The 27,948-nt window shown below is 40.7% G+C and overlaps 3 protein-coding genes and 1 long non-coding RNA gene across 8 annotated transcripts; 2 read left to right on the plus strand and 2 right to left on the minus strand.

Annotated features, from left to right (window-relative positions):
- Positions 1–1,448: 1,448 nt before the first annotated feature.
- On the minus strand, positions 1,449–8,819 carry olfml2ba (olfactomedin-like 2Ba). The gene is made up of 8 exons (XM_018753824.2): positions 8,253–8,819; positions 7,384–7,650; positions 6,594–6,701; positions 5,966–6,124; positions 4,775–4,985; positions 3,770–4,471; positions 3,246–3,422; positions 1,449–3,139 (listed from the first exon to the last, which is right to left on the minus strand). Exons 1-8 carry the CDS (start codon positions 8,397–8,399, stop codon positions 2,538–2,540), a joined length of 2,373 nt encoding a protein of 790 aa, XP_018609340.2. The 5' UTR covers positions 8,400–8,819; the 3' UTR covers positions 1,449–2,537.
- Positions 8,820–10,116: 1,297 nt separating this feature from the next.
- Positions 10,117–16,879, plus strand: LOC108935418 (torsin-1A-interacting protein 2-like). 4 transcript variants are annotated; one of them, XM_018753994.2, is made up of 9 exons: positions 10,117–10,248; positions 10,789–10,914; positions 11,015–11,059; positions 11,156–11,218; positions 11,829–11,886; positions 12,805–12,894; positions 14,209–14,397; positions 14,657–14,824; positions 16,077–16,879. In XM_018753994.2, the coding sequence occupies exons 2-9, from the start codon at positions 10,912–10,914 to the stop codon at positions 16,829–16,831; spliced, it is 1,371 nt and encodes a 456-aa protein (XP_018609510.2). In that variant the 5' UTR covers positions 10,117–10,248; positions 10,789–10,911; the 3' UTR covers positions 16,832–16,879. The 4 variants fall into 4 exon arrangements, with proteins under 4 accessions (XP_018609510.2, XP_018609509.2, XP_018609512.2 ...); XM_018753993.2 differs by having other exon boundaries at positions 10,118–10,248; positions 11,824–11,886; XM_018753996.2 differs by lacking the exon at positions 12,805–12,894 and having other exon boundaries at positions 10,118–10,248; positions 11,824–11,886.
- A 1,467-nt stretch (positions 16,880–18,346) lies between these two features.
- LOC108935329 (uncharacterized) lies at positions 18,347–19,415 on the minus strand. Its single transcript, XR_001966193.2, has 3 exons — positions 19,401–19,415; positions 19,169–19,255; positions 18,347–18,934 (listed from the first exon to the last, which is right to left on the minus strand). It is a non-coding gene; the product is annotated as an uncharacterized LOC108935329 (long non-coding RNA).
- A 553-nt stretch (positions 19,416–19,968) lies between these two features.
- Positions 19,969–26,260, plus strand: LOC108935328 (torsin-1A-interacting protein 1-like). Of its 2 annotated transcripts, none has more exons than XM_018753852.2 (8): positions 19,969–20,344; positions 20,678–20,791; positions 22,010–22,153; positions 22,682–22,837; positions 23,398–23,523; positions 23,608–23,757; positions 24,728–24,838; positions 25,152–26,260. In XM_018753852.2, exons 1-8 carry the CDS (start codon positions 20,248–20,250, stop codon positions 25,943–25,945), a joined length of 1,692 nt encoding a protein of 563 aa, XP_018609368.1. In that variant the 5' UTR covers positions 19,969–20,247; the 3' UTR covers positions 25,946–26,260. The 2 variants fall into 2 exon arrangements, with proteins under 2 accessions (XP_018609368.1, XP_018609369.1); XM_018753853.2 differs by having other exon boundaries at positions 19,970–20,344; positions 22,031–22,153.
- Positions 26,261–27,948: the final 1,688 nt, after the last annotated feature.

A 27,948-nucleotide genomic window follows, 5' to 3' on the forward strand; every position in this document is an offset into this window, starting at 1 on the left:
ATGGGCAGTTTAGTGTTTCCAGTTGATCTGAACTGCATGTCTTTGGACTGTGGGAGGAATTTGATGCAGACACTGAGAGAACATGCGAATTCCACACAGACTGAATTGCAAGGGTTGCAAGACTTCAGATTTAAAGTCGAGTAGATGTGGACTAATCACTGATGACGTTATGAATAAAAGCACAGGAGAAGGGAATGCTTTGCAACAATCAACAGTCTATTCTCAAACTGAATGCATATGCTGACAACAGACAGCTCATATGCTATATATACATTATAGCCATTATATATAATATATATATATATATATAATGGGACGACATAGCCAGGTGTAAAAAATGCAGCAGTTTTTTGTTTTAAAAATGAAAAACAAATTTGGTTTTTAAACATAGATCTTTTTTTGCTCAAAAGTTAAAATATGCCTAATTTATAGTTTCTTGCTGTCTTGTTTTTTGACTGAGTTATTTCATTTTCTGGTATTCAACAAAAAGCATGTAAACAAATTGAAACCGCACATAAGTGGCTTTATCGAACATGCTGGCTTCGCTCCGAGTTATTGTAGATCATAAGTTAATAGGGATCACTGCGTTGTCGTGCCTTTGTTGCGCCGGACACTCATTGTAGAACAACCCCGCGCAGAACCATGTTGTACTAGATTGTCTGCGATCTCTGCGTATGTTACTCTAGTTTCTATCATATCATTTGCGCAAATGGCTCCACAGTGGACATTTTTCCCGGAAGAAAAGACCACCATTGAAACTCACTTTCACTTCCAGGTTAGGTTACTTGTCAGATGGTTACTTACTTAGCAGACACTTCTCTCCAAACGACTTCCAATGAACTCTATGTAGTGTTATCAGCCCACACACCTTATTCACCAAGGTGACTAACGCTGCTAGATACACTACTTACAATGGGTCACTCATCCATACGTACATCAGTGGAACACACACTTATCACTCACACACTATGGGGGTACCTGAACAGCATGTCTTTGAACTGTGGGATGAAACCGGAGCACCCAGAGAAAACCCACACAGACCGAGCAGGGATCGAACCTGCATCCTCTTGCACCATCCAGACACTGTGTGAGACAGCAGCGCTACTTGCTGTACCACTCACTGTGCCACCTGACCGTGCCGTTATAGTGGAAATATTGCACACTTAAGGCATTTATCATATTTAGTATTGTGAGATTTTCAATTTCCACTCTGATTAAATGAAAAGAGAAAATTAATAAACAAGTGTTTTTTTCTATGGGGGTGCGGTGACGCAGCGGGTTTGGCAGGGTCCTGCTCTGTGGTGGGTCCGGGGTTCGAGTTCTGCTTGGGGTGCCAATGGACTGGCGTCCCATCCTGAGTGTATCTCCTCCCCTCCAGCCTTGTGCCCTGTTGCTGGGTTAGGCTCTGATTCGCCGTGACCCCGCTTGGGACAAGCAGTTTCAGAGTGTGTGTGCATGCTCAGAAACAAAAAGCTGCTGGTTTGCTGCAATGACCCACCAGGCTCTTCACCTGTTGTCTTTTCGGAGGCGTCCATGTTGTTTGTATCATCATCACGTGATCAGCGACTAGTCGACGTCAAGGTTAAGGCGTCATCGCGGCGCAGTAAAGTTGACAAATCGACTGGTCGATTAGTCTGTGCAACCCCTACTGAGCGGAATTCAAAAGACGTGCTCCTCCTGTTACATTCAAATATGAAAATCACAACTGTGGTGTTTATAGGGTTCTTAAGGTGGAGGACATGAAGCTTAAAAATGCCAAAAGCAAAGCACCCATTTCAGCTTTGGAGCATGGAGGTTTTCTCTTGTTTTCTTTTACTGCCCAGTGTGGAACTTACCTAACTAGTTTGTTTAGGCTGTAGCACATAGTCAGAGGAAATTACATCCTTTTATGATTTATACATTTATTTTTGTAGCCCTGGAGCCCAAGAAGAAACAGGCATTTCAGCTTTTTTTTATTTCAGGTTGTTCAAAGCAAACTGACACATCTAAAGCAAAGTAAGTGCATCATAAAAATTGCTAATATTTTAAAGCCATGTAAAGAATTTTATAAAAAAAAATACAAAAATAAAGTATATCATACAAGCGGTCTTTTCACTGTCTTTTTCTATTGTGGTGAACATGCTAAGTAAGTGTGATGTCTACTAAAAAAATGTATTTGACTATTTTAAAGTTCTCAGAGTTGGTGGTTATCTCCTACATTTTCATTGCTCTTGGAACAGCTACTTCAGTAATGCTGCACTGTTCATATATTCAATTGTATTTTACATATCACAATATATACAGTATGTACTGCAGTTGTAGGCAGAAAAAAAGCCATGTCATGCTTTAAAAGATTTAGTTTCAGCTGTTTCTGGAGTCAGTAAAAACAAGGATTAATAGCTGATGATTTTATCAATTTAAAATAAACCAATAACATTAAGCTATAAAAAGGTTGCTACTCCACACATGATGTAGATTGATCTACAATCCACATTAACCTTTTTGTTTTTTCATACTGAAAAATATTGCTGTACTTATTCCTTTCTAGGAATATCTTCTCAGTATGCAAATATTACATTGTAAGTAACTTGATGGCCATTGTCCCATGCATACAGAAGACGGTCCTTGGGGTTGTAGTCAATTTGTGTGGTGTAGTTATAGTTATTTACAAAAGGAAGCCTAGGAACCATTTGAGTGTGAGTATGAGTGTCAAAAGCGTAAGAGATGTTTGCGTTCATCTGGTCGTGTTTATCCACGGCATACAAGACACCGCAGACCACAAAGCAGTTCCCGTAGAAGTTCTTCCGAAGTCCAGTCCTCCAGGAAGTCTCCTTCTGTATGGTCAGGTCAACGGGGTTCAGTTTGCTCAGCATAATCACCTCTTGGTGGTAGCCCTCTTCATCCATTGCAGGGTAGACCACCCACAGCCCACTCTCATCCACTGCAAAGTCAATGTCAGAGTGCCCCCTCCACCTCCAGGGTGTGGCCTCCTCAAAAATTGCATCATGAAGCATGGTCCATGCTGCCACGTACCGTCTTCGCAGGTCAAATTTTATGATGTCACGAGAAAAGGCCCGGTTGTAGAAAAAAGCTCCATTGTACACTACATGACCCGTACCAATCCAGTTGTACGGTAGTTTGTAGGAATTGGTGAAGCGCCCTACAGGGGAAACAACATAATGAGAACATGACAAACATCATTCTTCTGAGGCTATGGAAAAAAGAGTTTGATTTAGAAAACACCTCACAATTCAAATATCAAGTACCTTGTTTGAAGACCTCCATGTTTTGGAATTCCAGAAGATTGTTCCCATAATAATAGTTGGTGACATAGATCTTATCATCTTGAGCTCCGGGGTCTTTCATCCAGGCTCCTTCACTGCGACCGTAAGTGTTGTGAGTGACAGGTTCAGAAATTGTTGCCAAAGTGTCTTTACATTCACCTGGAAACGAAATGGCCATTCACTTAAGCAGAATACTTTAGAGATCAGATACCACAGCTACGCTGAAAGGCATTAACATAATGCATGAGTTTGCTGTTGATTTCTTTCATCAATTCATCTTATAGGCAAAGGCAGAAAACACAGATCTTAAATTATTTTTCAGGTTTTGATATGGACTTCAACAGTATGACAGTTAAAATTCTTTAATTATGATTTTCTCTTCATAAAATACACTGTTGTATATAGTACACTTATATACAAAATGTTACCTCAGCCCAAAAGTTAAAAGGTAAATGAAACACATTATTTAAAACTTACTGTAGGGAATATAACAACTCCTGGCATACCTGGAGTCTCTGTGGGACCCTGCTGCAGTTCTTCCTGAGAGGCACTCTCCGTCCAGCTGATGCTATACTTGCTTTTACCTGACCTAGATCTTGAGGGGGCTCTGGTTGGTGAAGCAACTGGGATAGTTATGTGATTCTGCATTGTTGTTAGAGAAGTAGTCAGCTGAGGCATGGTGGGCTCTGTTGCTCTGGTTGTTGTTGCTGGAGCAGTGGTTTCAACAGTAATGGCAGCTTCCACAGTGTGGGCAGGTGTGGTAGGTGCTATAGCAATATTAGGTGTGTTAGGCATCATTGGTGTGTTAGTGGTGGTAGGTGTAGAACTTGTGGTTGGTGTGGTGGATGTAAGAGTGGCAGTAGGCGTAAGAGGCACAGTGGTAGTAGGGGTTGCAGAGGTCATAGTGGTGGCAGCCTCTGTATTCAAGGATGTCCCCCAAGCAACACTCTCCATGGTAGCTACAGAGTTTATCGCATAAGCCGGCTGAGGTTCAGGGAGCATTGTCACAGCTGCAGGCTCAGTTCTGGGAGCCTGGGTCGAATGAGCACTTTGAGTCCCCCCTGCCTGTGTGTTGACAGCAACAAAAGGAGTGGTTCCTGGCTTAGTCCTCCAGTGAGTCTTGAGGGTTGGAACCTTGTGCTCAAGGAGCTGATCTTCAATCAACAGGTCAATAGAGCCATCGCCACTCAGAACTTCAGCTTCAACTACTGCTTCGAGAAGAGACAAAGAGAAAGGTCTCTACCCTTCACCTGAGATATTCAATAGCTTCTCATGGGTAAACTTTTTGCAGTGACAATAAGTCAAATAATTCCCATTGTTTAGTGTCTCATGTTTAGCATGCTGTCTAAATAGCATTGTAAATTGAGGCTGAACACTAAACTTGAAAAAGTAACTGAAAATGAAAAATTTTAATTCATATCAGTTTATATGCACAAGTTAGGAAAAGCTGTATTATAATATTAAAATATATCTTTAAAGCTGAAACAAGCAGAGGTTTCCATCATGCTTACAGTGCTCGTCTGGGTCTGCCTCCTCCACAGTGTTGGATTTGTAAAAGGTTATTCCTCTGACGACTGTTCCATGAGGACGTGTCCTCATATGCTTCGTTATCTGCTGTTCTTCCAACATCCTTTTGGGCTCCACTGGTGGACTGGACCGACTTCTCTTCAGCTGGGGCTGAACATACCCATGATTACCTACAAACTTTTCTTCATATTTTTTCTATCAGGGGACAAGAAAGGAACATCCATGATGTGAAAGTAGATTATCACATAGAAGGTAGGGTTTTCACTTGCAGTCTACAAACTAAGCTGTGATGTGTCAGTTCTCCAGGAGTCCCCATTTTGGTAGTATGGGGAAAAATTAAGCAAATGTTGTTAAATGTATGGATTGGCAGACTTGTACTTGAGGAACAGACTATCTTAGAGGGATGCAAACCTAGTTTTGCAAATGAACCTTAAGGACTATGTGGGTATCCTTGAGCCGTATCTATGATGAGAACACTGTAGTTTGAAACCTGGAAGTAGCTGAGCTCTATCAGCATTTAATTCAGCTCAGAGTTCAAATTATAGAATTTGATCGTTCAAATGGTAATGATTGTAGCAAGTTCAATATAGTGTAACTAGCATTAAAAGTTTTCTTGAACAAAGGAGAGTTAAATACTAGTCAGTAATAACTGTACGTTGCCTTTGTGAAAAGCATCTGCTTAATGAATAAATGCAAATACAGAACCTTCAAAATCTCCTACCTGCCATTTTTCAGTTAAACTGCAACCAATATAACTACTGCTTTGCAATGAAAAGAAATTTAGAAAATAATTTTGATACAAAACAATTTGTATGGGTTTCCAAACTTGTTACATAATTATTTCTACTATTTAACTAAGACATCAAACTTAGCAGGGCACAGACTACAATCAAACAGCATCACACAGATGTGGTCACTGCTTTTAGGGTCATCTCTAACTTGTATGCCATGTTTATAAAAAAGTTTTTTATGATCATTTTATTTCCCCAAGACAATTCATCTTTTCCCACAACACTGGACTGGAAAAATAGAAAGCTACTCAGTCTCCATTTAATGACCAGGATGCGGTCAGATGCTGGAACCCAGTATTTCGTGTGAGTGCGATGAGAGAAGGAGGAGAATGTCAGCCAGGATGTGATCCATGGGGCATAAACATGAACGAGAATCCAGCCCACCTCTGTGCGCACAAAGGCCGCAGCCGTGTCTCCAAGTTCAGTGATGTGCTTCTTCTTCTCCACGTGCTGGTGGGACTGGCTCTCTTTTAACTGTTTTTCTTTGTAAAAGGTCTCCTTCAAATTTACTGTCTCTTTCATGTGGTTTTCAGAAACTACTTGCTTGAGGGGTGAAAAAAGCAGAATTGCTTAACTGGAATTCTAAGCATTCTTTTACTAATCACAATGTTTAGATGGTTTCTGCAGTTCTCTGAGGTCTTTGAGAACTGCCATAAGTCAAACACATTTTACAAGGAGCATTTACAATCATAAAAACATACAAAGAACACGGCGTAAATAACAATCTTGACAAATTCAGTGATACGTTAACATTTTTGGTTTGTTTTGTGGGACTGTTTGTCCCCATGTCTTTGGTTGAGAGCACTGTTAAATGCAGTTGTTTCTCATAGGTTATTATAATACTATTTGTTATAAAGATTTAAATCAGTGCCAACTGCTCATCGACCAGTCTTTTGCGAATTGCAAATATTCATCGGCCAGTCTTTTGACTCCCATTTATTAAAACACAACTATTTGGTCGTTTTTCTCCAAACTAAAGTTTACTTCCAAGAGAAAAACATAATTTACCAACCTTTTCTAAGTTTTCCACACGATTCAGGAGCTTTGTTGTGACTGAATGTAACTTCAGCAGATCCATTCCATAAAAGGAGCCCTCGAGTAACTCCATAACGGTTGACAGCTAAAAATGACAGGATGCCACAGATCAGCCGAGGCTGGGCACTGAAGAACAGTGAAGGCACGTATAGCGGGGCTTCGTACAGCGGGGACCACAATTGTATAGTGAACATTCAGGTACGAACAATCATTCCTTCATGGAAAGAAACACCTTTGTCGCTGCTATAAAAAGTAGTCCGTGCTCATCCCTTGCTTTAATTCAGTTTGGAGCCTAGCCCAGCAACACAAGACACAAGGGTGGAGGGGGAGGGGACACACCCTGGACGGGACACCAGTCCGCCACAAGGCACCCCAAGTGGGAATCGAACCCCAGACCCGCCACACAACGGGCAATGGCCAAACCCGCCCCACCCCTCTAATTTAGTTCTCACACACCCACACACACACTTTCTGAACTGCTCGTCCCATACGGGGTCGCGGGGAGCTGGAGCCTAACCTGACAACACAGGGCGCAAGGCTGGAGTGGGGGGGGGGGGGGGGGGGGGACACCTAGGATGGGATGCCAGTCCATCACAAGGCACCCCAAGCAGGACTTGAACCCCAGACCCACCAGAGCAGGACCTACTCCAACCGATTGCGCCACCGCGCCCCCCCTAATTTAATTCTGTGTTTTTTTTTTTTTTTTTTTTTTTTTTTTTTTTTTTAATAAAGCGATGTCATCTTTTATGTCATCAGGATTGTTTTACCTTAACACCGTTTTGCCCAGCATCGCGGAGCTTCTTGAGCCTGAGCTCGGCCTCGCAGGGATTGAGCGCGGAGGGCGGGGCGATGCACGCGCACTTGCAGTCGGAGCCCCGAGTTACGGTCTCCACCGTGTAAAAGTCCTCGGGCTGCGCGCTGCCCTCACGCTCCATCAGCTGGCAGGCGCTGCGGCTCAGCGGCCTGACAACACATTTACAGGCACAGTCAGAGCCCTCAGACACGGCTTTCACTTTCTCATAGTCACCCAGCAGCTGCAAGAGGAAGACAGAGAGAACACGAATCCGTGGCCCATCCGTCGTATGCAAAAATCTATGACACGATCACTTTCATTCTCGAACTTAGCGTGGAACACGACCGGGACTCTTCTGCCAGGGGCAGCAGGTGGCGTAGCGGTTACAGCCCGTTACCCAGGCTGCTGTTTAGCCCGCACTGAAAGTCACGACACACCTTTTTCTTAGAGAGTAAAATACAATCTAGATTATTCATTCAAAATATCAATAGCCTACACATCTTTACGTGGTTTGTCATGTATTTCATGCCAACTTTTTTTTTTTATTTATAGCAACAAATCATGCCTCACACGCTAATACATGGATGATTTTTTGAACGTGTCAACACAAATAAAAAAAGAGCGTCAGATAAGCAGTGGAGAAATTACATAAATTAAATGCATCATGATTTCAACCAACTTGGGAATCTGTCGTGCCTCTAAATTAATAGAGACGTGTGGAGGGCACGTGCAAAGCTTACCTGATTTTCCAGATGTGGTGTTTACACGTTTAAAAACGATGTGAAAAAGAAATGACACAGCGTGATTTGCTGAGTGAGGGGGGAACTGAAAGGGAGCAGATACCTGGGACAAAACGTCGTGCTGATTGTCCGCTTCTTCCTCGGGTGTGTCGTACCGTTCCCCGAACCGCTCCCCGTGGCCCGGGTCGCCCGCGGTGCCGCACGTGAGAGCAGCGCAGCACAGGAGGCTCAGCAACCCCAGAGCAGACATCCCAGAAGATACCCAGAAGAGACGGAAGACACCCAGCTCATAGAAAACTCATAGAAAACTCATAGAAAAGCCACTTGCAGCAAAGCAGGGGAGCCCCGGGCACTTGACTTGTCGCAGAATTTCACACACGGATGACAAGTGCGAGTTTAGCCGGTATTCGTTTTCGGCATGTCGTCCGGGCTGAAGAGTGAAACAAAAAATCCGCTAGTGCCCCGAATGCGCTTGAGTGACGGGTGTAAATGCACGCTGCTTCGGAGCCCACATTGCCATCCCTTTTGCTGCAGCAGAGATGTGAGGATGGAGAGACAATGCCGAACGCGAGGAGGAGGCGGGTGGGTAGAGCCCGCTGGGCTTCAGCTGCGCAGGGAGGAGTTTAGCGGCACATGGCAACGGCAGGCACACAGTGGGCAGAACGTAAAGAAGGTGAACAACCCCGCGTTCACATCGCTGCCTGTGGTGCCACATCTTATCTTACGCGTGTGTGTACTGGACAAAACGCCGGTACTATGGGCACTTTTTTTTATTGCAGTCTTTCACGAAGATGCAGTTTGCCGACGCAGTTTAGATTAATAATCGAGTTGAACAGCTGGTCATTCAGAAGCCGCTGTCACTCAGTCCAACACCTAGCGCTGCAGCCTTCAGGATGCCAGCACTAATATGATATTATATTGCAATTTTCACTGTTGTCGCATCTCGCCGAAGAAGGAGATTCCCCTCCTTAGCCGGTGTCGCCATCTGCTGTTGCATTTGCACTGATCACTTGTACCACTGCGACTTATTCGGGGAGTTCTCGGATAATTTAAAACATCGAAAGTTATTCAAAGTGTTTTCCCCGCTGAACCCCCACACACGACAGCGTTTGGATATTGTAGGTGTCGGCAGGTGCGTTAAGTTCACCATTCCGCAGTAAATGTACCCACACGAGTCAGACTTGGAGTCTCCGCCTCAACATCTATCGTCGACAACCGCTCGTCCCGAGCGAGGTCGCGGACACACCCAGGGCGGGACCCCAGACTCTCGCAGCGGCAGGGTACCCTAAGCGGGACTCGAACCCCAGACCCGCCACCCAGCGGGCACCGGCTGAATCCGCCGCGCCGTCTGCTGCGAATTGTATTTCGTTTCATTTCCACACTGAGCTGCTGACAAACAGCTCAAACGCAAAATACATGGGTTAGCAAGTTCATTTCCTTATACCTTTTACGTTTTTTACGAATAAATGTGCATACACACACGTTCTGTAGCGTTCCCGAAAATGTATCTGAGGCAAATTAAACGACACGTTGGCATCCATAAACTTTATGGATGCCAACGTGTCTCTATCTCTATCTTTATGAGAAAGGTAGAGATTATATGTAAGATTTACAGTAAGATTATTGATGATTACAACCTGAAGTTCATTCATTAATGTGTAATAAATGGACGATTCTGATCTGTCAGGAATAAATTGGACGTATATGTATGTGTAAAAACATTGATTGACAGTTTTTAGAGTTAATGTTCACATATTTACACAAGCATGCGTACACTCGTTTGGGACAAATAGTTGTTAATTTCTGTTGTCATTGTAAAATAAAAGGGAGAAATGGCCAAAATGCCCTGTACACTAATATGACTATTCTATGCGCAGCCCGCTTGCCCGTCTAACCACAACGTAACGTAATCGTCAAGCCATTGCGTCATAGCTGTCGTGTTACCATAATTACGGTCCGACTGAAACTAAGTTATAACGATGCAGTTCCGCACTTGACGTCGTGACGTGTGGACGTGTTGGAGCTCGAAAATACAATGTCCGGAAGGTCGAACTCCAAACTTGAGGAATTTACTAAAAGATATCGGCAGTAAATATTCGGTGAGGAAATATTTTTTTCTACTTATAGGAGAAGATTAAAAGCGAGAAAAATTAAGAAGAGACGGTTAATGCTCTTTTTTTGCTCGAAAGAAGAGTACTAGGGCGGTTGTAAGCTAAGTCTGTGTTGTCGTTCAGTTCTTTTTTTTTTAAAACAGCTGTTCATTTTAAAATAAGCATTGCAGCTATGAGCTAAGTGACAGTAGAACTGCTCTGAATATACGTATCTATTTAGTGCAGCCCTGTGGGTTCCACAGAATACTGGAAGTAATATTATAACTTAAGGAAGCTGCTACTTGGCAGGTTGTCATCATGTGATGTTGATGTTTTTTTTTAAAAAAAATAAATAAATAAAAACGAGCACACTACTTTTTTTTTTTTTTCCTTTTTTTACAAGTAACTAGTATTGAAAAGCAAGATCTGATATTTAAATTCTCGAAAAGTTTCCTTGGAACCTACTGCATAATGGTTGGTTTTTACATGACTATGACTATGAGCCGATCGACTGGATACTAGAGAGAATGGAACTTTACTTTGTTTCAGGTGAAAGACCCTCCTGCTTTTCCCAAACACACAAGTGGATGGATATGCTGCAGCCTTAAAGCTCCTTTGTCATCCCAAGGATAACTCGCTCTATCAATATGGACCACTGTAAATCCAGTTCGGATGGTAATTATTAATGAATTTCTCACTAATCCTGGGCTCTTTTAAAATGTTCATAATAATAATACAATAAGAGAAATGTGCGTTTTATTGTACTTCTTGACAGAGCACAAAGAAACTGAAGACGCAGGAGAGAATAAAGGTGGTGAAGGTAAAGTTCTGTTATTGCGTTCATTAGATAATAATAATAAAAATTTAAGCATTTAAAAAGGAATCACTGACATTTCATTACTGTTATTCTGTACAGAGCATGAAGACGGACACAAGAATGATGCTCCTGATGCTCAACAAAGGACAGATGAAGCTGGGAGTAAGTCATCTTGGTGTCCTCGAGTGAACATTTTTCTTTCCTCCCTTATAGTTCTGATAGATTTATGTAATAAAAAATAATAATAAGAAGAAGAAGACAGATTGCGGTTAATGAAACTGGATGGGTGGATTAACTTATTTAAATCTTTTAAAAGTCATTTAATATTTTAAGGAAATGTGTCACAGGTAAAATGGAAATAACAGGAATGAACTGTTGCATTTTCAAAACACAGAAGGAGCATTGCGGCTGTGATTTAGGCTTGTAAGCTCCTTAATTTCAAATAATTCTAAGTAAACAAATTCAGCTGCATTGCTAATACTGTAAACATTTAGAATTCCACATTTAAATGCATTTCCCAGTTGATTTAAAGTAATACTTTATCAGTTTAGTAATATGGACAGAGATTTTTGTCAAGTACTGGCTTATCAGTGTGTCTTGCAAAATTTTCGGTTTTACCTTATCAGTTCTGTTGTTTATTCAGAAAACTTACCAAAATTAAGTCTGTGATAAAGGCAAAGTTCTATTATTGCATTCATTGGATAATAATAAAACTTTCAGCATTTGAAAAGGAAACACTAACACATCATTACTGTTTTTCTGTAAAGTGCAGGAAGATGGACACAAGAATGATGCTCCTGATGCTCAACAAGGGACAGATGAAGCTGGGAGTAAGTCAGTTTGGTGTCCTCAAGTGAACATTTTTCTTTCCTCCCTTATACTGTAGTTATCATAGATTTATGCAGTAATAATAGTAATAATAATAATAATAATAATAATAATAATAAATGTATAATATATACATTTATATATGTATTCATTTATAATGAAAGTGGATTGGTGAATGAATTTGTTTAAATCATAAAAGCATTTCCCAGTTCATTTAAAATAATACTTTATCAGTTTACTAATATGGTCGGATATTTTTGTAAAGTACTGGCTTATCAGTGTGTCTTGCAAAATTTTCGGTTTCACCATATCGGTTCTGTTGTTTATTCAGAAAACTTACCAAAATTAAGTCTGTGAAATAGTTGTTAGCCCTGTCACTGTGAACCTAAGTCAGCAGTGAAGCAATGCAAGCCAAACACAGAAATGAAAGTACAGTTGATGGTGGTACGATTCCTGTATTTATCTGTGAAATTATCAGTTGAACAACAGAAAGCACATATTCACATATCTCTGCTCATGCTGTGTTACCTATAACCACAATATTTGCACAGTTGCACATTGCCACCTTGCAATTTTTTACCACTTACTTATAAACATCCATTCCCTGTATTACACCCACTGAACTGCGAGTTGCATTGTTGTATTGTTTTGTCTTGGCACTTGTTTTGTTCTGTCACTTGTTGTTTATCACTCTGCACTTCATCCCATACTCCTCACCCCCCAATGTACATTACTGTAGAAGGCCGCTCAAGAATTTCACTGTATTCATTGAGTCCACATAACAATGAAGTTTGAAACTTACCCTGTATTGCTCAAATAAATATTACGCAGTCATATTAATGCATAAGTAGTTATGTTGCCTCGGATGAAGGCATCAGCCATGATTGTAATATTAATATCGTTGATGTAACCCTGCACAGAGACTGAGGATGGCAACAAGATGAATGTTGGTGAGGATTTTACTGGTGGCCAGAATTTCAGTGAAGCACAAGGAAACAAGGATATTGTCGGTAATGTTGGTTACGTTTTATAGTTGTTTGTTGTGTGCCTACTGAAAAGGTACTTCAAGAGTATTTATTACTGGTTATTAAATTTTCGCACTTCGAGTTCTATACAGGCAGTCTCCGGATTACAAACGAGTTCCGTGTCCTCAGTCTGTCTTTAAGTCGGATTTTGACGTAAGTCAGAGCAGTTAGGTATGATGGCTATCTAACGTCCGTTTGTCAAATGTTTGTCCTAGTATTAGATAGTATATCGTGTACCTTTCTATGCATAAAAAAACATTAAAGAAACACTTCCGGATACACTAAGACATCTTTAATATAACATTACAGTAATAATAATAGTAATAATAATAATAATACAATGTAATGATGTAACAATAATGATAACAAATGTAACTGCAGTATTTATAATACAAAAAGACATAGAATAATAAATGTTACTACTGTCATGATGAACAGAGGACAGGAAAGGGGCTGGATCCAAGTGCTGGATTGTTCATTCAGGATCAAAAAACTAGACGTGTTCTCGTGATTGGGGACAAGTGAATGGTCGGTCGATCGGCGAACCGAATAGAGGCGAGGATCCGAAATTGTGGTCGAGGGACAAGTCGGGCGGTCGTTATCAGAGAGATGTGGAATGGGACTGGGGAACAATGAGGGACAGAACTTGGAAGAGCAAAGCGAGGCAGTTTGAGTACGCGGGGGGGTTGTCTCGAGTGAGATTCCGCAACTGGCATTAAGTGTCTTTTATAGCCGAGTTCTCCGATTGAAGCTGCTGATGGTGGTGCGGGCATGGTCATGACAGCTACAATATTTATAATAGAGAGCAAGGAAGAGTGCGTGTGTGTGCGTGCGTACAAAACATTAAAGAAACTTTGTTTGCTTTTCTAATGTTCATTGTCGTTTCACATTTTTCCGATCGCTTTATTTTCTTTGATGCATCACATTTACACTTTGGTGCATTGGTTAGGAAGGTAAAAACAAAAAAAATTAAAGCCAAATTTAGTAACACACGAGACACTGTTAACAGCAACGTGGCCCACTTGAAAAGAAGGAAGTCTTTGTCCTATCTCGGGCCCATGCCCCCATGAGCCAAAGAACCACTGCAGATGTGCAATGTTTTGATGTGCATTGCAAAGTAGTGCCCGTTTGTTATCACAAGTCATTGTATTTAACTCAGATTTTAAGTATACCGGAGGGTGGTTCATAACTACGGGTTGCATGTAAGTTGGAAGTTCGTAACCCAAGGACTACCTGTATCTTCTAAAATCCATAAACTGAGACCTTTAGAAATTAAATTATATTTGCATGTATTTGCAGCGTTGGCTTCTTGCAAGAGCAATGCAAACGGAGAGCAGAGCTCTGAAAGTTACACTCAGAAGCCTGCTGAGGAAGAACTACAGTCCTGTGTCCCAACAGAAGAGACGTGTTATGGGGAAGAGGCTAAAACATTATGCACCTTCACTGCAACAAAGGAAGAACACGTCGCTAAAACTGAAGTAAACGACAGTAAGATCAGTCTTTGCTTTTCATTCCTGTTGTTTAACTTTGACCCATGTCTTATATTTGCCTTAAGCGTTACAAACACTTCATCATCAGGTCTTCACACATTTTTGTTTTTATAATATATGGGTTGTCTTTATTAATTACTTTGATTTTTCTAGTTTTTAAATTAAATTCCATTGAGATGTTTAATTTCACAGATTGAAAGTATACATTTGCAGCACTGACATCCTGCAACAACAATGTAATTTATCATCCTTGGTAGGAGACAGACAGCAGAATATCCTCCAAAGAGCCACTGAGGTGCCTCCAGAGCAAGAGCTGAGATCCAAAGGGCAGACTGAGGGAGCCTCTAGTTTACAAGATGTTACTGCTTTATCTTCCATCACTGAAGCAAAGGGAAAAGACATCAAGAAAACTTTATTCAAATACTGTAAGATCAATCTTTTCTTTTTCAGGATCATAATTGAAGTGACCATAATCTCTTCTCCTGCTTAATTCTATCTAAAGTATCTGATTTTTAATGTCATTTACTATAGTCATTAATATTTATTAATACATAAGATAATTTAATATCTCAAATTAACTGAAAGCATGTTGTAGTCACCATTATATTATGCTTGTGTAACAGGAAAGAAACTAAAAAGTAGATTTTTCTGCTTCTAAAATTGTGAAAAATATCTTTAAATTGGAGGGGGTGTGGTGGCACAGCAGACTTGGCCGGGTCCCGCTCTCTGGCGGGTCTGGAGTTTGAGTCCTGCTTGGGGTGCCTTGCGACGGACTGGCGTCCCATCCTGGGTGTGTCCCCCCCCCTCCAGCCCTAAGCCCTGTGTTGCCGGGTTAGGCTCCGGTTCGCTATGACCCTGCTCAGGACAAGTGGTTTCAGACTGTGTGTGCGTGTGTAATTTTCAAATTGTTTAATCTATTTACACTCATCCCTTTCTGTACAATGGACAGTTCTGTACAGTTTTTTTCGTATTACAGGATTTTTTTGACAGTTATTTTATTTCCACAATGGCTTCTATCAGACGTGTTGGGACAGATACGCTCTTGGTCGTGTCAGTCTGGCAATTTTCCAGCTAATTTGACTGCATTAACCTCTAAATTAACCTGGGAACCCTGACAGGTAGTGTGAATTGTCTTAACGTATCAATCAAATGAAGATCTAGTGTCAAAAATTTATAAACACTACACACTGGATCTAATGGCATAGTGTCTGCTTTGCTCAGTGAAAGACATAGGCACTAATCTTGCCAACTTAATTTTTTATGCCATCTAATGTCTCCTAAAAAAGATGAGAAGGTAGTGCAGAAGGTATTGAAAAGCCTTTAAAGGCTTATCAGTTGAAAAACACTAAAACAAAGTTAGAAATCATTTTTTTATCCAAGAACAGATTTTTTTTCCATGAGAAACAATAGTAATTTGATTTCCTCACTGTAGAAATTTGCTTAACTGGGGCAATTACATGGAAAAATTACCCTACAATGTAAGGAATGGGTGTATATTTAATAAAGCAATAGTGACCCATGCAACTTTTGCTTTTGTAATTCTGAAATTGGATTTAAGCCCTTGTGAAATGCTCTTTTCTTTATTCTGAATTGTATTCTGCTTTGGAAGAAGGCATCTGCCCAATGCATACATGTAATTGTAACAATGACCCATCAGAGTTTCTCTCTTTTCTCCAGTGTGTTGGGTGATTCCGGTCCTGGTGACTGTGGTAGCAATCTTATGTTCTCATGGTGGAAGTCCACCTCCTCAGCCAAGTGAGCACAAAAGTGTTGACATTTTCCATAAAGAAATTAAAAAATTGGAATTATGCTTCCCAAGCCAGAGGGCAGAACTGTGGAAGAGGAGTAAAATCCACCTAACAAAGCATCTACAGGCTGTGCAGCCCAAGGAGCCAGCCAGCATGATCCTGACGTCAGGTCGCAGAGCTGAAAAGACCCTCCACTGCTTAGCCATGCGCATAGCAGATGCCTTGTCCACCGCCATCAATACCACTGTCCTTCAAATCGATGGAGCCAGCAAGGCCTCGCTAGATAGTGACACAGTCAAGCTGGACATTGATGAGAGGCTGAGGAGAGCATTTGAAGGAAAGAAGGGCACAGCTGTCATTCACCGGTTTGAGGAGCTTCCACCAGGATCCACGCTCATCTTCTATAGATATTGTGACCATGAAAATGCTGCCTTTAAAGATGCTTCGCTGATCTTCACAGTCCTACTTGAGGAGAAGGATGACGTGCAGAATGACGCGAGTCTGAGTGACGTGGAGGAGATGGTGCAAGAGCATATCCAAGACCGGTTTCTCTCCTCAGCCCAGCCTTCCACCTTTGATAAGATGGACATGGATAAGTTAGCTGGACTTTGGAGCCGGATCTCGCACCTCATCCTACCTGTCGCTGCTGAGGAGCGCATTGAGCTTCAAGGTTGTAAGATCTGAGGAGAGCAGCAAATGGACCATTCTGTATTGAAAAGATCCATTTAACCTTCGACAAAAAGGTTTTTTTTTTTGTAATGTTTATATTTGATTTAAAAGTGATTTTCTGCTTTTGAATGAGATATTTTGGTGATACTTGGAGATGCTATTAACTTTAAATTATGTAATGAAGAATGCAGTTACTGTCATTGAAAAATAATGAAATACATGAAAGTTTATGATGAATTTATATATTTTGCCTTTTTATCTTATGCAAAATGTTCCTGGGTTATGGGTTGTTGGAAAGCCACAAAATCTTTTTTTTTTTTCCAGGTGTAACTGAATTCTTGGATTTACTTTTGTGTTTAAAGTGTAAATCATGTTTGGGGTAATGTATTTTTAAGATATCTGTGCCTTGATACAAATATAGGTCTGAGTTAAAAATATAGTTCCATATATAATTTGAATGCTTATACCATAAAGAACTTGCAAAAAAAATGCAATCATTTGTTGCAGAAAAATGCAGATATTGTGTAAAAATACAGAACCTAGCACACAACTCTGGATTTACCTCACTGCAGTTAGAAATAGGATACCTGAGTCAAAAACCACTGTTGTTACCACTGGGGTTTCTATTTAAATTTTGGAGTCACTTTGCAGATACCCCAGTTTAGATCTGTGTTACCTAATAACTAATTTATTTTAAATGATAAAAACACAACAATAAACCCATCTGAAATAAACCACCTCAAAAGACACTGTTTGTCTAATGTATTTATTTGAAATTTCAAGGTGTAATTTTGTATTGTTAGTTTTTAAGCATCTTTTCAATGAGTTTGGGATGTACTAGAGAAAATGCTTCATTATAAGGAGGTCAGTCAGCTCTTTACTTGAAGAAGCTGTGCTGTTACCCGTTCTAATTGAAACCTTTCACCACTACAAATTAAGTGTATGAATATTAGTTATTGCATTTGTCACGAGATACGTTACTGTGCCCCGGCTGTGGTGTACATTTATATTTGGAGATATTCAATAATCCCCTGTTCATGGCAGTGTTGCCATGGTCTGGAGTCTATCGTGGAAGTATAGGACATAAGGCAGGGTACACCCTGGACTACATGCTAACCCATCACTTGGCAATCACACACACATATACAGATTGTGGGGAATTTGCTGTGACCAGTTTACCTGAAACACATCTAGGCAATCTAGGATTGCCTTGTCCACCATACCGGTCCTGTGATCTTCACCTGTGGGGTGTGCCTCCCTAGGGACCATGCAGAAGGGATATGAAGGTGGTCTGAGGTGTGTCCCAGAAAATATATCAAGATCTCTTTCATCCAAACTTGTTTTTACTTTTTAATTTATTTACCTATATATTTTTGTGGGGGCACAGTGGTGCAGTGGGTTGGACCAGGTCCTGCTCTCCGATGCGTCTGGGGTTCAAGTCCTGCTTGGGGTGCCTTGTGATGGACTGGCGTCCTGTCCAGGGTGCACCCCCTCCCCCTCCAGCCTTGTGCCCTGTGTTGCCGGGTTAGGCTCTGGCTCACCGTGACCCCATATGGGACAAGCGGTTTCAGACAGTGTGTGCGTGTGTGAGAGAAGAATTGGCAACAATAAAATCTAAGATCTTGATTATATCTTGAATGCTTCATTGATGAATTTTGGAAAGAACGGGAAGTTTAAACGCAAAGTTCGTTTTCAGGTGAGGTATGAGAGTAGAAAGGTTAAGCATAGTTTAGATGAAGTTCAGGGGCACTAGGAATACTGTACCAGTCTCGTAGCTCTGACCACGCCCACCTCCCTAAATCTCTGCTGTACAGTCTGGGGCATAGGAATAGCATAGGGTTTCTGCGACCCCCCTTTTTTATTAAAATAAATTCGTGTGAGGGCCCCACTTGAACAAAACTGATGCTATTTAATTACATCTGTAATTCGAAATTGGCGGAACTGAATTCTGTTGGGGAGAAAGGAAACCTGGCGGAGTGATGGAGTGTTCCCTGGCTTGAGAGAAATTTAAGATTTAATTTTGGATATAGCTGCACTGGTTCAATTACTCATACTGATGATGTCTTCTACCATATTTCTCTGTCTCTCTCTCTCTCTTTGTGACAGACACCGTGGAAACTACAAAAAACAAAGACAAAAAATATTATTCAACTTCAACTTGAAGCAGCATACATCTTTCCCTCAGTTTAAATTCTCATGATGTCCGTTACACACCAGCACTACCGTTGTTACAACGGAAATATAATTAACACATATCGTGTTTTAAATACACACAAAACAATCACATTTTTGTTCATATAAAGCAAATCAACAAACATAACACAATATAAACTCAATTCAAGTGACAATTACCGTGTCAGTGTGCGCCCTTTGAACCTTACGCAGAAAATCGTTTCAGAAGCTGTTTCGATGCTGCGTGTCCTTCCTCTGCATCCATACCTAACCCACAATTCAACATTCCCTCTCAATTAAACTCAGATCACGTGACCCATTATTAAACTCTGCGTTTAACCAATTTTTTTAAAGAATTACATTCTTAATATCACACAGTATTTATTACAGTTCAATAATTTGAAAAACTAACCAAAATCGAATGAAAGGAATTTAGAACAAAAAAAATGAACCGAAACTCTTAATATGAAACCTTGGATACCGTTGGATACACTGGATATTGTTTGGATGTGGTGACACTAGGAGACTGTTCACTAGTTGTGCGTAAGTGTGTGTGCTGAGTATTTTCTCCCTCGGGGCTTGCCGTAGGCGGGATTTTGTACATGCGTACTGGAGCGCATCGGTCAGCCTCGTTATAAGTTTCACTCGTGTGGATCTAATAAAACTTGGAAAATGTTGGAATCAACCTTGATGGGTATCGGTTGTTATTTTTCTTTACCCCTAAGTGTCCAGGCGACCCTACACGAACGCTCGGTTACAGAAATCAGGAAAGAACTGCGATATACATACTTTACGTCACTTTGAATGATTTAGTTGCCCTGCAGGGAAACCTGCGGACTAGGAGGTCCCCTTAAAGAAAATCAGCGCTATATACCAGATTTTAGAAAAGAGACGAAACACCATTCGGTTCATTAGCGACGGCCCCGTGTACTGCACATAAATGTCAGCGGCACTGTTGTGGCCACGCCCACTACACAAACCCTGTAGGTGACATGCGCAGTGCTGCGCGCGGCTGTGTGCGGTGCTGTCTGTAGTGGAGCTGAACCCGGAAGTTTCCGTTTCCGATAATACGGATAACGTTCCTGTCTTCTAGCTATAATGTCGGCAGTGTCGTTTGGCCTCTGATTCTCGTAGAAATGATGTAGACAGGAATATCCCCAGCTTTCCTGAATGAAGCAGCATGGCGACGCCGCGAGCCGCTCGGTGCCCACGGAGTTTCCTGTAGCAGTTAAAACAATACGAAGTGGGCGCAGTTCGTCATGAAGCCGGTGGTTAAGCGAGCCGCACAGATGGACTTGAGAGCGTTCCCAAAACAAGCCGAGGTGGAGCGGAGGAGCAGGAGGGACACGACGGCCGGTGAGCGGTGCAGAAAATGAAATAAATAAATAGAGCAGCCAGATCACGTGAGGAGAAGCGCGATGATATGATATGATAGGTATACTGTTCACTGTTCTCGATCGATCAGACTACTAACGGCTTTTCGCAGTCTGCCGCAGTGGATTATCTTCGCACTGATTCACTAACTGTCGTCATAATTTGCTCTGCATGTTTGTTTATCTATCTAGCTATCATGTCGCCATTTTTAAGTTACGGTCCCGGCGGTAACTACTACAGTAACGTAAAGAACAATTTTGATAAGGATTGGCTTGCGATTTGACTGTGTTCTGTGATCCTTTTTCTTGCTCCCAGCTGTTTTTGACGGTCTTCAGAGGAGGTCGCTGAAGAGAAGATCCGTCACGGAAAATGAGACCGAAGGGGCCAAGATGGTTAAAGTTCCCTCTGATCACGTGGAATCTGTTGAAAGTACAGTACAGCATTTTTTTCAGCGCAAATAAATGATTCCACTTGTGCTGGAAGGTTCATGTTTAGCCACATTTTTTCCTTCACTATATCAATTTTGGTTTCATGTGCACTGTTGCGATCCTTGTCAGATCTGCTGTCATTTGCACAGCTGACGTACAGGCAGCCTCCGGATTACGAACGAGTTCCGTTCCTAAATCTGTCTGTAAATCGGATTTGTACGTAAGTCGGAACGGTTAGGGTTAGCGTCTAATGTCTGTTTGTCAAATGTTTGTTTTAGTACATAGTACAGTATATAGTGTACGTACCTTTCTATGCATAAAAAAATTAAAGAAACACTTCCAGATACACCGAAACATCTTGAACATAATAATACAGTAATAATGTAATGAAGTGTAATGATGATGACAATGATAATAATAATAGTAATAATAATAAATGTAACTGCATACAGTATTTATAATAGAGATAGACATTTAAAGATAATATTAAATGTTACTACAGTATTTATAACAGAGGGAGAATGTGTGTAGATATGAAAAACATTAAAGAAACTTTAATGTTCGCTTTTCCAGTGTTCGTTGGCGTTTCACCTTTTTCCGATAACTTTATTGTTTCCACTTTCAGTTTTGATTGCTTTCCTTTTCTTTGATGCATCATCATCACTTGCATCACATTTACGCTTTGGTGCCATGGCTAGGAGGGTAAAAACAAAAAAAAATTAAAGCCAAATACAGTAACACAGGCGAGACACTGTTAACAGCAACGTGGCCTGTGTCATACTGAGTGGGCAGGAGATTGAGGTGTGTGTGGACCCAATCGCGGGATCTTTACTGTCGGTACCCAAGGGAGCGGGTAAGATTCGTGGTCAGGGACAGGCGTGGGTCAGTCGATGCACAAACGTAGGTCTTGGGGCGAATCTAATGTCCTAGTCGAGCATGCGATGCAAGTGTCGGGAGCCGTGGGCATCAGGAGCGGGAACGAGAGATTGAGGAGAACGAGGGACTTAGTAGGCTTTACGGAGAGGTGTTTTTCATGACTACAGGTTTTACGTAAGTCGGATGTTAGGATAACCGGGGACTGCCTGTATTTCCAATACCGTCTATAAAATGTGGAGGATTTTATTTTTATAACTGTGTTTTGTTCATGAAATAATTCATATGGCTCAAAGTGTGTGAATGAAGCGGTGAAACAGTGATAGCACAGTTTTTTTTTTCCCAGCTGTCACTTCTCCTTTTTCAGCAACACATGTTGCTACTGAGAAAGGCCAAAAGCTAACTAAAAGAAAGAGAAAAATCACTGAAGACGAAACGGTGACCACAGCGATTAGCTCCTGCGAAGATCTCAGCATGAACGGCGATGAAGGTAAGTTATTTACCATGTTAATTTTTATCATGTGGGCAGATATAACATTCAGAAATTTAATATTATTTCCCATTAAATGTTATTTTTCATATATTTTCTGTATTTTTTTTTATATTTTATTTATTATTCCAACATTGTATTTTTTCTGAGATGTATATCACTTTGGAGAAGTGTCTGCTAAATGAATAAATGTAAATTTTGAATATTCCAGTGATTCAGTGTGCTGTGCATGTGGTACACATTATTGCTCTAATATATACAACATGCTGTTAGACAGTGTGGATAGTCGACCCGTGTCTTCAGTCTGGATGCGATATATTGTGTACGCATAAGTTGGGTAAAGTGTGTACCAGCCACATAGTTGCATGTCTCATGATGCATTACATTTACACTTATTCATTTAGCTGATGCTTTTCTCTAAAGCGATTTACAGTGTTAAGGTTACCTCTTGGTCATCTAAATGATAGTTAATCCATTGAGATGCAACTTTGCATTTGGATACTTTAAATTTTTTCTTTCTACATTAAGAATCCCCTAACAAAATAAGGAGGTTGTCAGAGTCTGGAGATGGACTGTGTTCAGATGAAGGTGAAGGTATGGAGGTCCAAGATGGATCCGAGGACTATGGTGAAGAAACACATGAGCAGGTTTCTTTCTGCAGTGCTGAAGATACAGAGGACAAAGGTAAGAAAACAAGGTCAGAAATAAAAATTTGTTGGTGTCCACTTTAAAGCTGATATGAAAATATTTTAACCCAAATTCTCTCACAATGTAAATGTTGCATAGTTTTACATTTGTCAAAATTAACACTTAACATAAAATTACATAACAAACAATATGCTGTACTGATAACAAGATATTTATTCATAATTTTTTAGTGCTAGCTTTATACACACACACACACACACACACACACACACACACACACACACACACACACACATCTTCAAAACCGCTCGTCCCAGAGGGGGTCGCGGGGAACCGGAGCCTACCTGGTAACACAGGGCGTAAGGCCGGAGGGGGAAGGGACACACCCAGGACGGGACGCCAGTCCGTCGCAAGGCACCCCAACCGGGACTTGAACCCCAGACCCACCGGAGAGCAGGACTGTGGTCCAACCCACTGCGCCACCGCACCCCACATTCTAGCTTTATAATGTCCTCATTTTTGTTGTTCTACAAATCTTTTGCTCCGAGAGGAATGCAGTATTTATGTTTATAATTAACTTTAGCTTTGCATTTTAGAAGCCTTTGGTAAACATCAAGCTGCTGATAAGTGTCAATCCAGAACTGCTGGAAAACTGGATGACTATGAACTGGGCAAAAATCTGAGAAGCAGATGGAATTATACAGAAGTTCAAGGGAGAAGAGGTATTTTTGTGAAACTTAGATATATAAAGGAACTTTGAATTAACATGTCATAGATTAATACCCAATCTCACAATTTCTTCCAAGAATCTTCTCAACGGCCAGTACCACATGCATCTGAAAATATTGTCCAGCCGCGGAAAAACTACATGGACGCTCTAACACCTAGATACAGCATAAAAAATTACCGGGAAGTGCCTGCAGAGAGAATAAGAGATACTGCTACGCTCAATAAAGGTAAAAATTATGGTTGAGATTATGTGAATTCTCCACAAAGAGCTGATACTGATGTTTTTATACCAGTATAATGGGACAGATGGTACCATAAAATTAGATAGGATTAAAAATGCAGATTCCTTTACAGTCCCATCACTACTATGTTAAACAAAAGTTATAAAATTAAACAACTCCTCCAGCTATCTGTCAGTCAAATTTTATTGGACACTTCTTTAGAAATATCATAGACCACTTTGCAGATGATTTTTCAGAGAGATTAAAAATCAGAAAACCCAAAGCAAAAAAGCAAATAGAATGTTGTCAAGTGAAAAGTAGCAAACAGAAAGAAGCTATATACTTACACATACTGTAAGTGTTTTAAGCACACACAGAGATGAAGATAAAGTTTTGGTTGGAGTAATGCATATGGTAAATAATACCTAGTGGTTTATGTGGTTTTGGGATAAAACCTTCAGCTAAGTGAATAAATATAGATGTGAAATACAACAAACATACCATGCTACCAAAGTAATCAATGTGTGTGATTTCAAATAGAAAAAATGTTTACGTTATCATTTTTTATCAGTGCATCAAAATCACACACACACACTTTCTCAAACTGTTTGTCCCAAGCGGGGTCGCTGTGAGCTGGAGCTTAACCCAGCAACACAGGGCACAAGGCTGGAGGGGGAGGGGACACACCCAGGAAGGGACGCCAGTCTATCACAAGGCACCCCAAGCGGGACTCAGTCCCCAGGTCTACCAGAGAGCAGGCCCTGGCCAAATCCACTGCACCACCGCACCCCCCACATCAAAATCATTTTGAGGAAAAGCTACATAGAACGGACTCTTCCAGTAGTTGCAGTATTCAGAAATTTATTCTGTAACAAACACCTTTGCCTAGAATTAATGAGAATGATGGTGCTTGAAATAGATAATCTTTTTTTGTAATGTTTAACTAATGTCTCTTTTTCACTTTGTTTTGTTTTAGTATATCCTCTGAAGTTAAACATCATTCCTCAGTCAACAATGTCCAGTTCATCAAGATACCAGAAAAGCAATATTCCTGTTAGAAAGCCAAGTGTCAGCAGAGTAGAGAAAGGTAAAATGTTCATTTTCAGTGTGTTTCTAACAGGCTCTAGATACAAACATCAGCAGACAACTGCAGTTGCATGGTTTGGCAGTAGTTGATTTCTAACAGAAGAGCATGGTTACCTAAACATGTCAGTGTACGTGTATTTTCAAAGAATACTTAAGAAATCTGACTTTCTTTTTCTTTCAATCTAAATTCATGAGGCATGGTGGTGCTGCAGGTAGTGGTGTGTCACCGTTCCTGGACTTAAAGGTGTCTTTAATCTACGTAAATATTTTGACTGTTTTCTGTTGTTCAGAAGGGTTTTACTGTTTTTGAACAGGACGCCCGTCAAAGCTCCTTTGGTTACGTTTGCTTCTGCCAAGCGTGGGTCTCCTGTGTCTTCTGATTTATTGGTTCAGACTGGATTTTTACCTTCGCCTGGGAGCTGGAGTGCTTCACAGTGAGAATTCAACAAGCATCAGGTTTGATGACCAGTTTATGGTTTTGAAATCACGGTTCCCTAACCAGAGGGAGGAGCTGTGGAGTAGGAGTAGAATCTATTTAACAAAGCATTTACATGCAGACCCACCTACAGAGCCAGCCAGCATGATCCTGACTTCAGGTCGCAGAGCTGAAAAGACCTTACACTGTTTAGCCGTGCGCATAGCAGATGCCTTGTCCACCGCCATCAATACCACTCTCCTTCAAATTGACGGGGCCACCCAGGCCTCACAGGAGAGTGACACAGTGAAGTTGGACGTTGATGAGAGGCTGAGGAGGGCCTTTGAAGGAAACAAGGGCACAGCCGTCATTCACCGGTTTGAGGAGCTTCCGCCAGGGTCCACGCTCATCTTCTACAAGTACTGTGACCACGAAAACGCAGCTTTCAAGAACACATTTTTGATCTTTACTGTCATTCTGCCTGTGGAGGAGCTGGAGGGCAAACTGCACCTGAATGAAGTTGAAGAGATGGTGCGAGATCATGTCCAAGAGAGGTTTCTTTCACAGAGCCATTCGGCCGCCTTCGATAAGATGGATGTTGATAAATTTGGCGGTCTGTGGAGTCGGATCGCACATCTTGTCCTGCCTGTGGCTTTGGAGGAAGACGTTCAGCAGGCAGAGTGCCAGATTTGAAAAGTGGCTTCCACTTCTCCAGTTACATTTACATTCAAGATAATTGTTACTCAGTTTGAGAGGAAATGTGTTTCTGTGACGTCCGCTTGCTAAACAGGGAACAGAACATCTGCGCTGTAACAGATTGCAAGAGTTTGCTTTGCTTGAAGTAATGAACCAAATATGGATTTTTGTGTGTTTCTGAGACAATTCTATTTATGTAGATCTATTTCTGTACTTGTTTTTACAAAGTTTTTCAGCTGTTTCTATATGGAAATGTTCTTTAATCAATGGAATTAGAATGCAAATATGTAATGGCAATTTATTTTCTAAATGTATAAAATTATTTTTTAAAATTTCTAAAAATAAAAAAAAAAAATCTTTTCGCTATTTAGACAACTGATTTTAGCCTGGACACTAAAAAATGGCATGACTTTGGATACCTTTAATGTTTTCAACTAAGTAAAAAATTCCCTTGTCATATTTAGCAAGTACTGATGGAGACACTGACTTTCTATCTGGCATATTACCTAGTACGCTACATCAGTGTATGTACACCAGTAACAAGTACACAGATGCCCAGTGGTGCAGCTCCTCATCATACAGATATTTGCTTTAACGGACATTGTTTATTAGTAATAGCTTTTCAATTTAATGAACAAAAGGTCAGCCTAGTGAGCACAGCAAGCACAATATCACAGGCAGTCAGTTTGGGAAGAGCACATTTTTGAAATACATCTTTGCCTCAACATTAGTTTCTCTTGACTTCCACTCGCTTAAGTTTCCAAGCTTCTTGTTACAAGTACTGTGTCAATGTGACATTCGCTATTGAAGTGACTTTGGAAGTAAAAATAATGAAAATAGAAACTAAGCTGGGCCTAAGAAGCTAGGTAAAGTATTGTGTGGTGACATTGAAAAGTCAAAGCAAGAAGGGACATCTCTACTATAGTTTGACTTTAACTGCTGAAGTGTACTGATGAGGGTGGAAGAAACAAAACTTGTTCATTTCCATTAACAAAATGATGTTTCCAAGCTATTTACATGTTTCTATGCTGCAGATAAAGTGGTTGACTTTTTTGGGTGGCTGGGAACACATTTCTCTCTCTCTCATAATAAATTGATATTAATCAAAATTAAATTCATTACACAGATTGTCCTTCCTTGGACAGTATTCAAAAAACTCATTGCATCAGTATAATGGTAGATGGGTATGTTTGATTGTTAAAACTCCTGAATGTTTATTTTTAATTAATAAGAGCATAATTTGTGGAAGGTGTGCTGGATGACTCGTCCAGGATTTGTGCCCCTCCCTCTCCAGCCTTGTGTCCTGTGTTGCTGGGTTAGGCTCCGGCTTGCCGCAACCCCGCTCCGGACAAGCGGCGTCAGACTGTGTGTGTGTGTGCGTGTGCTGGATGATGTGTGTATTTGGCATGATTTGCATTCTTTTGTTAGCATTTTGCAATATAGTGTTATCTGAGATGCAGTCAGGCAGCTAAATTTAATAAAAATTGAAATGTGAAAACATTTAAATATACATTTTATGTAGAAACAGAGTACAGATTGAAAAAATACTTTTTGTAATAATGCATTTAATTGTTTGATTATGCAAGTGCACTGAAAAGGGATGAACTAACTGAAGATCTTTTAAAGAAAGATTATTTTTGCCTTGTCCTCTCTCGTCAATGGTAATCCTGTGCCTTATGCGTTGATTAATATATCAAAAGTCTCAAGTGTTTCTGTACTGTGTTTTGGCAGACTGTGATGAATAAGGGAAAATATAATTCCCTGAGTGTAGTTACTGGTGTCTGTAATGCAGTTGCAGTTTTCAGTGAATTCCACATGGGAATGTTTCATCTCATATGTCATAATATTACTGTTGCATCAGTGTTACTGATGCATGTCTTTCTTTAAAAGAGTTTATACAAACCCTAATGTAACACAATGTCACTGATTTTCTTTGTCTAAACCTATACTATGCAATAGTTCATTGTTTGCTTTGCTGTTTTAAGCCCATTTTTATTTTT

Source organism: Scleropages formosus, chromosome 9 (assembly GCF_900964775.1).
Source record: "Scleropages formosus chromosome 9, fSclFor1.1, whole genome shotgun sequence".
In the NCBI taxonomy this organism is placed as follows: Eukaryota; Metazoa; Chordata; class Actinopteri; order Osteoglossiformes; family Osteoglossidae; genus Scleropages; species Scleropages formosus.